At 47.1% G+C, this 13,937-nt stretch overlaps 1 protein-coding gene across 1 annotated transcript in view; it reads right to left on the reverse strand.

The window, feature by feature from the left end:
* Positions 1-2,086: 2,086 nt before the first annotated feature.
* LOC128980735 (uncharacterized) overlaps positions 2,087-13,937 on the reverse strand; it is a 93,586-nt gene continuing 81,735 nt past the window's right edge. The window contains exon 5 of the mRNA XM_054399212.1: positions 2,087-2,215. Within this exon, the coding sequence (XP_054255187.1) occupies positions 2,087-2,215 (129 nt within the window). The remainder of the gene's footprint in view (positions 2,216-13,937) is intronic.

Below are 13,937 nucleotides of genomic sequence, written 5' to 3' on the forward strand. Positions count from 1 at the left end.
TAATATTGGTAGGCCATCCCTGTTCCCTGCTCCCAACCCAGGGCAAGGCAGTCTGCTGCACCTACAGGCTGACTGAAACAGCTCTGGGCCCAAGCACTTCAGCAGCTCTTGTTGAGCAGAGCCTCAGAGCATCAGACCACTGCATCATCCATCTATACGGGGAATGTGCCTCTTCAGACAGGTATTAGGCTACAGCTGTCCCTTCTAAGCACAGGGATTTAGTCTGAAGAGGCAATCCTGCACTAGTCACCTTGATCTGGCAGCAGTTAAAAAAGCCATGATGTCATCAAAACAAGGTAAGAGGAGCTTCTACAGTGGCAGAAGAAATCAGAAGAGGAATCTGCCTCCATTAGAAGAAGGGACTTCTTGCAGGGAGCCACAGTGCTCTGGTAAAGGCACCTCACCAGCAAGCACAAGACACCCCTTGGAGGCCATGCTGGTGCAGGGGTTGAGTCCAGCTGTGACAGTCTGACACCAAATAGCTGTCAGAGCTGGGGCAGCATCAGAACAGATGTCCTCTCACCACCTTGCCCAGCTGCTCTGCCTGAGCAAGAGGTGATTAGAGAGGGAAGAGGATAGGGGTATAGGACTCAGGTCTCTAGGCCTACACAGCCTTTGGGATTTCCCCAAGGGTCTCTATCAAGAGCCCAGAGCACCAGTGAATGCTGTTTCACTGTGTAGCCTCCTCCTGGCAGCTGGACTGAACATTGGTCTCCTCCAAAAGGTGGCACCAAAGACCTCCAACACTGGAGCAAACATTAAAAAAATACATATATATATATATAAATCTATCTTACTCATAGACAAGAAGTAAACTACTTGCTCCTGCCTTGCACTCAACAAGATACAAGCTCAAGGTGGAGAATATCTAGACATATGTTGCTCTTTCCACCAGGTGCAGCAAAGGTAAATGCCTTCATCCTCTGCCTTACCAAGAGAGATTAGAGCTTGTTCTACTTCTAGCTGTTGCCTTGCAGCACAAAACTCATACAAACTCTCTTCCTGTTTCTTCCACCAACAGGGGTCCAACAAAAGAGACCTCTTTCTCTCACTCCATGCTCTATCTGGGAATACTGTTCCACTGATACAGGAATAGTCTACCTGAATTCAATAGCCAACATAACAGGAGAGTCGAAAGCTTGCTGGAGACATTACATTTGATTGAGTTTAGCAATATCAGTTACCTTCAGAGTTGTGTTAGGGAGGCAGAGTATTGGGACAATGCTATGGAGAAGTGCTGCATATCCTAGAACATAGCCTCAGCAGAGAGAAGACCCAAGAGCACACAGTTATCCCCAAGTTCTCTCTGACAATGCTGAAAATTGAGGGTGGGTGTTGCATTTTTTTGGATGTCCGAACACAGATCTTCCACTCTAAAACTGTATTCTAACCCCTGATCTACAAGTGAGAAGTTCATCCTCTAAGATGGGATTGGCAAGGGAGGCATATCACTGAGCTGTTAGCAGACCAGCTGGAACGTGCAGCTAGGTGAGCCAGTTACATCCTCCCACCTCCTTCTCCCAGCGTCTTCCACTCAAGAAAGCCTGAAGTGAATGCCATTATCACAATCTCAGACAAGGGTCTTCTTGCACTGCAGGCAGAACTGTACAGTTTCTGTCTCCACTCCTGAGCTCAATTCTGAGTGGGAGAAGTGTCAGGTCTGTAGCAAAGCACCGCAGATCCAGGTATTCTCAGGAAACTGAACTTGATTTCACATCCTGATCACTTATCCCTGCTGCAATGGAGGCCATGCTAGCCCCTGAACCCCTCAACAATATCTTCAACTACCACCAACTCTGTGTTTGACACCGCATTGGTGGCTGCCCTTCTAGTTAGTTTGTGGACCTGACTGGTTTGCTTTGCCCTGAAAGACAAAAATCTCTCCCTTTGCCACTATTTGATATGGCAATGCTATGAAAAGCCATATGCTGCAAAGGCATATGCTTCCTGCTGCCAGAGAAGCTGTACTGCAAAGATATGTCATTGTCCCCTTCTCTCACCAATCCCCTTGAGTATCACCACCTCCCCTTTTCCATGCCAGGCAGGTGGCTGGTTGACAGTTCCTGAGTTTTTTGGAGAAACTCCTTCAGTAGGCACACGACGGTTCTTCCACCGGAGCGATCGGGCTCAGCGGCTTCAAGGTGCTGAGGGAACGGAAGGCAAAGGTGGATGGATCATACACAAAGTGAGGTGGAGGGCAGCCTCCGTTGATGCTCTGCAGGAGAATGAAAAGAAGGACAAAGTCAGTGCTCATATATGCTGCAAACAGCAGAGTTCTTGCCTCAAGTGCTTTGTCACATCTCTCTGGTACAATTACACCTCCTAAAATGGACAGTCATGCTTGTACTTCCAGCAAAGGGCACTAACACAAGCAGTGAAGTGCTCTGCTCACATCCTTGCCTCTACCCCTCAAGAGAAAGAAAAGCATGTGTGTACCCCCAATCCATTCCAGGACTGAGACCCCTGGGGTCCACACAACCAGGACCTAGGGCACCTGTAGCTACAATCCATGATGCATTTAGAGTCGAGTCAGAACAGCATCACTGCCAGAAGGTATCACATGGAAAAGCTAAATTCGGATCCACTTGGCCTTGAAGAAGGATCTACTACACCTTTAGAGCAGGGAGATAAACCACGTAGGACTGAAGAATGAATCTTCAGAGACAATTTATCAACAGCTCTCCAGTAAGGATTTATAAATCACCCCTTCTCAGAGTCCCAGACACACTAAAACTCTCCAGATTTTTGGCTCTAGATTCCACAGTTCAATGAGGAATGGCTGAGAGATGCTTAGAGGAAAAGATCCCACCTGAAGGCCTTACAGCCTGATTTGTACCATGGCTACTAAAGCCAGCTCTCTCCTCTTTTCTCCCAGTGTTCACAGTATGGCCAGAGCAGATCCAGGCTAAGGAGACCAGAAATGCCCACGCACTCCCTGCATTACATGACAGGACAGAAATGTCATTCCCCATTAGGCTGTGCTGGGACCTGTGGATCCCAGAGGAAACACAGAGCCAAAGAAGTGATTCCAAAATATTTTCCTTTTATGTATCGAGAACTTTGCTTCTTTCCTTATGCAGGCAGAAGCAGCAATTGGGCAGTTGTTTCACAGACACTCTTTGGCCAGGAGAGGTAGTCTCACTGCTCTGTGGGCCAGCAGAATAGTCATTCAGAGTAGCCATGATCCAGCAGTGTTCATTCCTCAGGAACAGGTGACCTACTGAGTGCCGCATGATGGGAAGCTCAGCAGCTCTGAAATTTGTGCAGATGTCCCCTACCTTCATTTCATTCCCATCACTGCTGGGAAGGGCTTTACTGCTGTTTTCATGGTGTTAGAAAGAAAAGAAAACAATACCGTAAGAGATCTGGCCTGGGCTCTGTTGTTTTGCACCTCCCTGGTGCCTCTTTTAGGCTTTTCCCATTGAGGCCCATGGTTTCACTTGCTCAGGCACTAAGGAATTCCTCCCCAGGGAAATGGGCATTTTAGAAACAATTACCAATTCTGTGGTCTCCTCTAAGACAGAAGTTCATTTTGGAATTTCGAAGTCAAGTCTATCAACCAGATGCAATCACATAGCAGCACAGCAAGGTGATATTTTGATGCCACCTGCCTCTGTCCTGGATGAATTTTAACTTCTCACCACAGGACAAGCACATGCAACTCTCTCCAGAAAGCTGCTCAAATAGTCAGGTGCACCCAAACTGTCACACCAAATTAGACAGCTACAGAAGTGTCCAAGCCAGGTTCTGGGTGCTGCAGTGACTGCAGCAGGATCTGGAAGCCTCTGCCTCCAGGATCTTGGTCATAGCTCAGGCCCATGGGACAGCCTCTCATATCAGGGCCTTTCTAAAAGCCAATGTGGGCAGCATGTCGCTGCCTAGTTGGTACCTCCTCTGCAAATTAAGATGGGCACTTGAGAATGGAAAATGCCAACATGGTGCTTGGCACCAAGCTGTGGCTGGAGTTTCAGCCAGCAATCATGCCCTGCTACATCCCCCAACACCTTGGCCAGCAGCATAAGAAACAAGAAAGGCAGATTTAAGGGCCTTTACTCAACAGCCACCTGCTGTGGGGTTATATATGGTGTGTGCTCTGGCAAGCCTGAGAGCTGGAGGGTAACATAGCAACCCCTATTCAAAGCTACGGGACAGAAAAAAAAATCAGCACAATTGTCCTTCTCCAGAGCAGAGAAGGTTCCCTGCCAGTGCCAAGAGAGAGTGAGAACAAAGAACCTGGCAGTCCCCTCCATTTTGAAATGCCAGACAGGATTAGGGAAGGCAGCTGAAGCAGTTAATTTCTGGTGGATGGCAGATGGAGAAGATGCTGCAGAAAAACAGGTCGAGGACAGACAAAAGTCATCCACAACACGCCAGGCTTTGGGTGAGAAGGTGGCCTGGGGTTTCTCTCTGAGCCTTCTTCTGGGGCCAAACTGTGGGGAAGAGTGCCTTCCCAGGACACCACAAGTGAGAAGGTCACAAAACAAGGGCTGGGGTAAAGGACACAGAACATGAGAAGACACAAGAAGATACAGGGATTCATGAGTGGTCAGGCAGCTGCAAGTAAGGCTCAAACTACACCTAGTCCTGCCTCTTCATCATGGCACCACTCAAGCGGCCACAAGACAATGGCTGGCTTTCAACAGTGCAGCCAAAACAGCAGGCAAAGACAGGGTGAGAATGGCCCCATGTCCAACTGTGCAACTGCCCTCATTCATGGGAACACCCTGACCAATCTGCAGTCATTTATAAACCTGGGCAGTACATGTCTTGCACCTAACTCCACAGCTGACAGGGCAGCACCTCTGCTAGGGGTCTTGAGGGAGGAAAGGAGGAGTACGAGCACCAAAACACTCCACTCTGTTCTTGAGGAAGAGCATGTTTTGTCTGGAGCTTATAACCTGCTCTAGGGATGACCAGGCTTGATCTGGCTTAGTCCACAACACCATTTGGGATCACAGCATGTAGTGGTCTGGCTCTGATGAGAAGCACAAGGCAAAGCTCTGTAGATGTATTTCCAGAAAGAAGATGGATAGGGCTGTCTGCCAGACAAGGAAACACATTCTTCCCACCCAGTTGCTTGGACCAGCTGCCTCCCTGTAATCTGGACAAGTGTCCGAGGTGGCCTGCCCTTCCCCCTGCATGCCTAGCACCAGCCTATGGTGCTTTGACTAAGGAAGGCCATTAGTGTTGCTGCTGCTGGAGCAGGCCTCCAGAAGGCTTGCCACAAACCTGCCTGCCAGCCCCTGCTGAGCAACCCCAGGCCAGCTCCTGCAAAGCCTCCTTGGAGCACAAACAGTTCATGCTTGAAATTAAAGGCCAATGTATTCACTCTAATGGTATTCAGGCAGCTGCTCAGCTCACACAAAATGGAGCCTAATACAGGCCCTGCACTAATGGCAATCATTAACTAGAGCCCTCAATTTGCTAAGTAATATATTTACTGGAGGACGGCCTGAGATACAAGCACTCAGCGGCTGGCAGGAGGACACACGTGCTTGGATGCACACTCTGTCACACACAACCACGTTCACTTGCACATGCTCACCTGCTCTAAGATGCCTCTTGCTCTTCCGCAGTATACTTGCACTTGTCCACATCCCTCTGTGCATGCACAGACCTCCTGACTTGTAAATTGCGAGGAGAGCTGGCCCTCTTCATACACACCTTGTTCATTTACATTGTAACTCAAAGCAGAGAATCACAGAATCAACCAGGTTTGAAGAGACCTCAAAAATCAAGTCTGACCAATCACCTGATCCAAACTAATCAACCAGACCATGGCACTAAGTACCTCATCCAGTCTTTTCTTAAATACCTCCAGGGACATCAACCCCACCACCTCCCTGGGCAGCCCATTCCAATGGGCAATCACTCCTTCTGTGAAGAACTTCTTTCTAAGATCAAGCCTAAACCTCGCCCTACACAGCTTGAGACTGTGTCCTCTTGTTCTGATGCTGGTTGTCCAGGAGAAGAGACCAACCCCCACCTGGCTACCGCCACCCTTCAGGTAGCTGTAGACAGCAATAAGGCCTCTCCTGAGCCTCCTCTTCTCCAGGCTAAACAATCCCAGCTCCCTCAGATGCTCCTCATAGGGCTTGTGCTCCAGACCCCTCACCAGCCTCGTTGCCCTTTCCCTGGACATGTTCAAGCATCTCAACGTCTTTCTTGAATTAGGGGGCCAGAACTGGACACAGTACTCACAGTACTAACCAGTGCTGAGTACAGGGGCAGAATGACTTTCCTGCTTGTGGCATGGTGAAAATTCCCCCCAACATTAAATTTTGCCAGACCAGCTCAGTTGCAAGCAAATGGAGATGTATTTACAAGCAAAACTACAATCTACAATGAAATGCAATGAATATGTACAAATATACAACATCTACAGCTATTTACAATTAATAAACAGTAGAGGAACCCCCCGGCCAAAGACCAGGGGAGCGGCAACAGGTTCTCTCTTCCTGCCTCCTCCTTACTCCCCTGTACACAAAAAGGGACAAGAGAAAAGAGAGCAGAGAGTTGTTGTTAATACCAGTCCAAAAGAAAGCCGTGCAGTCAAGATCAAGCAGAAGTCAGTTAGTCTCTCCCAGAGCAAAGAAGTGAAAGGAGAAAAATTGTTTTGATTACTAGCTTAAGTCCATTATCTTTCCAATGGGATTGCTTAGAATTATCATTATTTTCCTTTTTACATCCAATAGTGATTTATTTACATTTTACTACTTTTCTGTTCAAGATCTGTGAAAAAATTTTAAAGGCACAGCCTAAAACTACCACAATCCACCCCTTTTAAACAACTCTACTGGTCGCTAATACTACTGTGAATGGGCACCAAAGAGTCACGGTTGGTTCTGTATTGTCTGTGATGCACAGTTTAAGAAGCAAATGGCAGTTTCACATCCTCTATCTAATGTCCCACAACTGTAGATTCATCTGAAAGTTCAGTTCTAATAGACAACCTCATGCCATTGAATGCATACATCCCAATAGATTCTGTTATCTCCATTATCTGTTATCTCCCCCTGGCAGAAGGCAGGGCACCCCTCATTGTGGGGATTACCTCCACATGTACAGTTGACACAGTGCCCAGTGTTAGTATCAGAACCACTACTGGAGCAATTAGAGTTGTCCTGGGAAACCAAGGAAGTGACAGCTACCCTTCTGGTATTGTTACCTCTGGTTCTGCCACTCCACAGCTCCTGCAATCTCCTGAAAAGAGCAGAAGTTGGTTGACCATCCCACTTATTCATGTTTTCACCAAACTGGTCATGCAGGGTTATCCAAATACTCCCGTGTGATTGCCTCTGTTGTCTATTTTGGTTTGGCCTATTTTGAAATGGCCTTCTTGAAGGATGTCTGTTTCTAACAGCTGAAACTTGTATCCAGTTGGAAGAGAAAGAATTGAGAACATCCCAGCTTTGCCAACTTGGATATGGAGGTTTTAAATTCCTCCTTTAGCTCTTTCATGCAATTCTTTATCTCTCCAGGCAGAATTTCAATGGCTGAGACCAAAGAAACACATGTGAAACTATCCTCCAATTGCCTCATTTGGTCAGTAAAACAGCCAACGGTAGGAGGCGCTCCGTCATAATTTCTTGCCACAATTCTACTTGCCAGAATAGTAGCATAATTAGGAGGAGCAAGTTTAATGAGCTTCTTGGCAAGACCTGTTCCCATAGGAACATCATCAGGATTTAGCGTACCATGATTTCCATAAATTATTTATCTCACAGCAAACTCTCTCAAACACTTGATTCCCTCACCTATTGTATCCCATTTCTGAGGGTTTCATGGTAAATCATCTCTGGATGGGTACTGCATCAGCACAGCAAATAGGTGTGCCCACAGAGAAACTTTACCAAGGCAACTGCCTAAATGCTTATCAATTCTACTATCTTTTGCGAGAGTTTCCCACTGGGCCACTGACTTGTCACCTACCATTAAAGCCGGAGCTCCTGTGTCATAGCATCTTCCATACTATCTCATTATTGGCTCAGTGTCTCCTCTAATATAATCTTTCTTACATGCCTATTTTCCTGTCTGGGTGCATTAGCTGACTGTATGTCATCATCATCCTCCTCCTCCTCCTCTTCTTCATCCTGCTGTCCCCCTGTTGAAAGACTCTGTAGGATCTCCTTACATTCAGAAGCACCTCCTTTATTTCCTGATCTGCTAGGACTCATACCCTGTCCTGCATCTCCATCATCCATTGGTGGCTTCATGAAGTTAGCTAGATCCTTAAGACAGACTTTCTCTTCCTCATCACTATCACCCTGAGAAATTTTCTTGGTTTGACTTCTGGTCTGCATTTGAGAAGAAGTCCCCTGCAAGGGGTCATCCAAGATTGGTTTGTTTTTCTTTCTGTTTGCTTTATGTGGAGAACTTGGACCTGGATCAGAAGGATCCTTGTCGTCAGAGTATCAACCAGTCTTACTGGTGCTGCTTGGAAATTCACAGCAGGACCGGCAGAAGCAGAAGGGCCTTGCACAGAAACAGCATCATCGGGTGCTCTTTGGGACCCTGCAACTGCTGCTGGACTCGCTCCCAGTCCAGCTGCTACAGCAGAAGCCTCTCTGCCTCCTCAGCCTCAGTAATGGCCGCCACCTGTGGCGTTGCCGCCGTCACCATTGCTGCCGTTTGGGCAGGGGCTACAGGCGACTCTCCCGGGACCGCCGCTTTACCAGCACAGCCAGGTCTGCTGCCATTACCACCCTTATGGGCGCTGGCGCGGGGTCTGCCGCTTTCACCGGCACCGCTCCTGCCACTTGAGGGCTCGCCGGAGCTGAGTTGCCGCTGCCGCTCCCACAGGGCATAGCGGCCGCCCCGCAACGGGCTCAGTGCCAGCTCTGCCACGGTGTTTGCTATGGTTCAAAGCAGTTTTCTCATTAACTCCGCTTGCCTGCTACTGCCTGTTGCTGCAGCTTCTCCTGCCTCTGTGTCTTCCTTACCACTGCAATCGCTTTTATTAGAGCCAGGTCTCTTACATCTCCATCTTTCTTTAGTGACAAAGCAATTAGCTGCATGTCTCTCTCAATACACTACTATCACCAGGCCTATTATTACCACCACAAATAGCAAATTTGGGCATAATGAACAGACCATCTTAAGATGGTCCAGAGACAGGCCACGAGGATGATCAGAGGGCTGGAGCAGCTCTCCTATGAGGACAGACTGAAAGAGTTGGGGCTGTTCAGTCTGGAGAAGAGAAGGCTCCGAGGTGACCTTATTATGGCTCTCCAGTATCTGAAGAAAGTTGGGGAGGGACATTTTAGGATATCAGGTAGTGACAGGACTAGGGGGAATGGAATAAAGCTGGAAGTGGGGTGACTCAGACTGGACATGAGGAAGAAGTTCTTCACCATGAGAGTGGTGAGAGCCTGGAATGGGTTGTCCAGGGAGGTGGTTGAGGCCCCGTCCTTGGAGGTGTTTAAGGCCAGGCTGGATGAGGCTCTGGCCAGCCTGATCTAGTGTGATGTGTCCCTGCCCATGGCAGGGGGTTGGAACTAGATGATCCTTGTGGTCCCTTCCAACCCTGACTGATTCTATGATTCTATTTAAACCACCGAGATAACTCCCAGTTACAAGAACACTAAATTCAAAAAACTCAGGAGGAACACTTGCACAGTTGCATTGCTGTATCCCCCCAAACCAACAAATCCAAGGCAGTAATCACCAAACCTCCTTAACTCATATTTAAACCAAAGGAATAGCTTATATACCATGTACCTGCCAACTTGGTCAATCACTGCAGAAACAACCCATTTATAAAGCATCACACTTAAAGTATACCAAATTCCACAAGCTGTATTTACAAGCAAAACTACAATCTACAATGAAATGCAATGAATATCTACAAATATACAATATCTGCAAGTATTTACAATTAGTAAACAGCTCAAGAACCCCTCTGGCCAAAGACCAGGGAAGCTGCAACAGGTTCTCTCTTCCTACCTGCTCCTTATCCCCCCTGAACACAAAAAGGGGCAAGAAAAAAGTGAGCAGAGAGAAGTTGCTGTTAATACCAGTCACAACAAAGCAGTGCAGCCAAGATCAAGCAGAAGCCAGTTAGTCTCTCCCAGAGCAAAGAATTGAAAAGAGAGAAAAATTGTTTACATTACTAGCTTAAGTCCATTATCTTTCCAATGGGATTGCTTAGAATTATCATTATTTTCCTTTTTACACCCAATAGTGATTTATTTACATTTTACTACTTTTCTGTTCAAGATCTGTGAAAGATTTTTAAAGGCATAGCCTAAAACTACCACACTGCTCCTGCTGGCCACACTATTTCTGATAGAGGTCAGGATGCCATTGGCCTTCTTGGCCACCTGGGCACACTCTTGGCTCATGTTCAGCCTACTGTCAGTCAGTACCCCCAGGTCCCTTTCTGCCTGGCTGCTCTCCAGCCACTCCAACCCCAGCCTGTAGCACTGCATGGGGTTGTTGTGGCCAAAGTGCAGCACCTGGCACTTGGACTTGTTAAATGCCATCATGGTGGTCTCTGCCCATCTGTCCAGCCTGTCAAGGTCCCTCTGCAGAGCCCTCCTACCCTCTAACAGATCGACATCTGCCCCTAGCTTGGTGTCATCTGCAAACTTACTGATGATGGACTCAATCCCCTCATCCAAATCATCAATAAAGATATTGAACAGGATTGGGTCCAACACTGATTCCTGGGGAACACCACCAGTGACAGGCTGCCAGCTGGAAGTGGCACCATTCACCACCACTCTCTGGGCTCGGCCATCCAGCCAGTTCTTAACCCAGTGCAGAGTGCTCCTGTCCAGGCCATGGGCTGCAAACTTTGCCAGGAGTTTGCTATAGGAGACAGTATCAAAGGCCTTGCTGATGTCCAGGTAGACTACATCCACAGCCTGCCTCACATCCACCAGGTGGGTAACCTGATCATAGAAGGAGATCAGGTTGGTCAGGCAGGACCTGCCCCTCCTAAATCCATGCTGGCTGGACCTGATCCCCTGACCATCCTGTAGGTGCTGTGTGATCGCACTCAAGATGACCTGTTCCATAATTTTGCCTGGCACTGAGGTCAGGCTGACAGGCCTCTAATTCCCTGGCTCCTCCTTCTGGCCCTTCGTGTGGATGGGCATCATATTGGCCAGCTTCCAGTCATCTGGGACCTCACCAGTGAGCCAGGACTGTTGAAAAATGATGGAGAGCGGCTTTGCCAGCTCATCTGCCAGCTCTCTCAGCACCCTAGGATGGATCCCGTCTGGTCCCATAGACTTGTGGGAATCCAAGTGGCTCAGCAGGTCCCTTATTGCTTCCTCCTGGATTACAGGGGGACTATAATGCTCCCTGAGTCCATCTGCCAGTTCAGGAGGCCTGTTGTCCTGAAGACAACCTATCCTATTATTGAAAATTGAGACAAAGAAGGTGTTAAGTACCTCTGCCTTTTCCTTGGTTTTTGTTCTTATATTCCCCTCCATGTCCACTAAGGAGTGGAGGTTGTCCTTGCCCCTCCTTTTGCTATTAATATATTTATAAAAACATTTTTTATCATCCTTCACAGCAGTGGCCAGTCTAAGTTCTCAATAGGCTTTTGCCTCTCTAATTTTTTTCCTACATGACCTCCTTAAACATTTCCTGGGTTACCTTCCCTTTTTTCCAAAGGTGATACACCCTCTTTTTTTCCTTTAATTGTTTCAGAAGTTCATTGCCCACCCATGTTGGCTGTCTACTCCGATGGCTCACCTTCCAGCACATTGGGACAGCCTGTTCCTGAGCCTTCACGATTTCTTTCTTGAAGTAGGTCCAGCCCTCCTGGACCCCTTTTTTTTTAACGACTGTTTCCCAATGTACTTTCTGAGTTAGTTGCCTAAATAAGCCAAAGTTTGGCCTCTGGAAGTCCAGAGTGGAGGTTTTGTTGATGCCCCTCCTAGTTTCACTGCATATTGAAAACTCAATTATTCCATGGTCACTGGACCCCAGCAGCCTCCAACCACCACATCTCCCACCAGCCCTTCTCTATTTGTACAGAGTAGGTCAAGCAAAGCCTCACCCCTGGCAGGCTCACACAGCAGCTGTGACAAGAAGCTATCCTCCATACACTCCAAGAACCTTCTAGACTCACTCCTTTCTGCCATGTTAAGTTCCCAGCAGATATCTGGCAGGTTAAACTCATCCATAAGAACAAGGTCTGGTGATCTTGAGACAGCCTCCAGCTGTTTATAGAATAATTCATCAACCTCTTCATCCTCATTGGGTGGTCTATAACAGACTCCAACCAGGATGTCAGTCTTGTTGGCCTTCCTTCTAATTCTCACCCACAGGCACTCGACCTGATCATCCTTAATCTCTAGTTCAGTGGCATCTAGAGCCTCCCTAATGACAGGGCCACCCCTCCACCCCTTCTCCCTCACCTGTCTCTCCTGAAGAGCCTGTAGCCATCGATTACTGCACTCCAGTCATGTGAGTCAGCCCACCACGTTTCTGTGATGGTGACTACATTGTAACTTCCCTGCTGTACCACAGCTTCCAGCTCCTCTTGTTTGTTACCCAGACTGTGTGCACTAGCATACATGCACTTCAGTTGGGCTGCTGATTTCACCCCTGCCTCTTGCTTACCACCCTCTGTCCTCTGTCCGAAGAGACTGGTTTCATCCCCTTCCCCCTTCAAATCTAGTTTAAAGCGCTGTTAATGAGCCCTGCCAACTCCCTTCCTAAAACCTTCTGCCTCCTGTGGGACAGGCTATTCCTATTTATTGCCAAGAGGCCTGGCCTCTTGTAAATCAAGCAATGATCAAAAAACCCAAAGTCCTGTTGGAGGCACCAGGCAGAGCCTGACTTTCACCAGCATTCAGGGGACAATCCAAGGAAGCACAGCTCATCATTGGCTTGTACAACTACCCCAAGCAGAAGGTAGTTTTGGTTCCTGCAGACACTGATGCCACCTCATTGCATGCTCCATTTGAGTTAAATGAGCTCCTAAGTGAGCTAGCTGGTGTTATCCACGTTTCAAGCAACTATGCACAGACTGTGGTCACATACACTTACATGCACATGCCCAGGCACTCACCTTGTCCCTCACACATACACTCCTGCAAACCTGTCCTGGAGTCACCATCATTAAATACAGGTGGTAAGCAAGCAACTAGCCTTGGAACCTATCTGAAGCACATTAACAAAGACATACACCTAAAGATGGTACAGATAGTGACTGGATCCAGGTACCTAAAATACCAGTGAGATTAAACACCACAAAAAATGTAGAATTTCAATCATGTCAGAAGCCCTCAGAATACAGAAATGGGCAACTACTCCAATACAATTATGTTACAGATGGATGTATGATTCAGCAAAGAAGAAGTACATAAAAAGATAAACAGGTGAAGGATAAATCTACTAACAGAAAGCTTCATTCCTCTTAGAAATCTGTCCCTTGACCCCATGAAATCTGGGAAAATATCCCAAATGCAGATAGTGAAATAAATGATTCCACAGATAGTGAAATGCAGATAGTGAAATAAATGATTCCACAGATAGTGAAATGCAGACAGTGAAATAAATGATTCCACAGATAGTGAAATGCAGACAGTGAAATAAATGATTCCACAGATAGTGAAATGCAGACAGTGAAATAAATGATTCCACAGATAGTGAAATGCAGACAGTGAAATAAATGATTCCACAGATAGTGAAATGCAGACAGTGAAATAAATGATTCCACAGATAGTGAAATGCAGACAGTGAAATAAATGATTCCACAGATAGTGAAATGCAGACAGTGAAATAAATGATTCCACAGATAGTGAAATGCAGACAGTGAAATAAATGATTCCACAGATAGTGAAATGCAGACAGTGAAATAAATGATTCCACAGATAGTGAAATGCAGACAGTGAAATAAATGATTCCACAGATAGTGAAATGCAGACAGTGAAATAAATGATTCCACAGATAGTGAAATGCAGATAGTGAAATAA

This window comes from Indicator indicator, chromosome 2 (genome assembly GCF_027791375.1).
Source record: "Indicator indicator isolate 239-I01 chromosome 2, UM_Iind_1.1, whole genome shotgun sequence".
In the NCBI taxonomy this organism is placed as follows: domain Eukaryota; kingdom Metazoa; phylum Chordata; class Aves; order Piciformes; family Indicatoridae; genus Indicator; species Indicator indicator.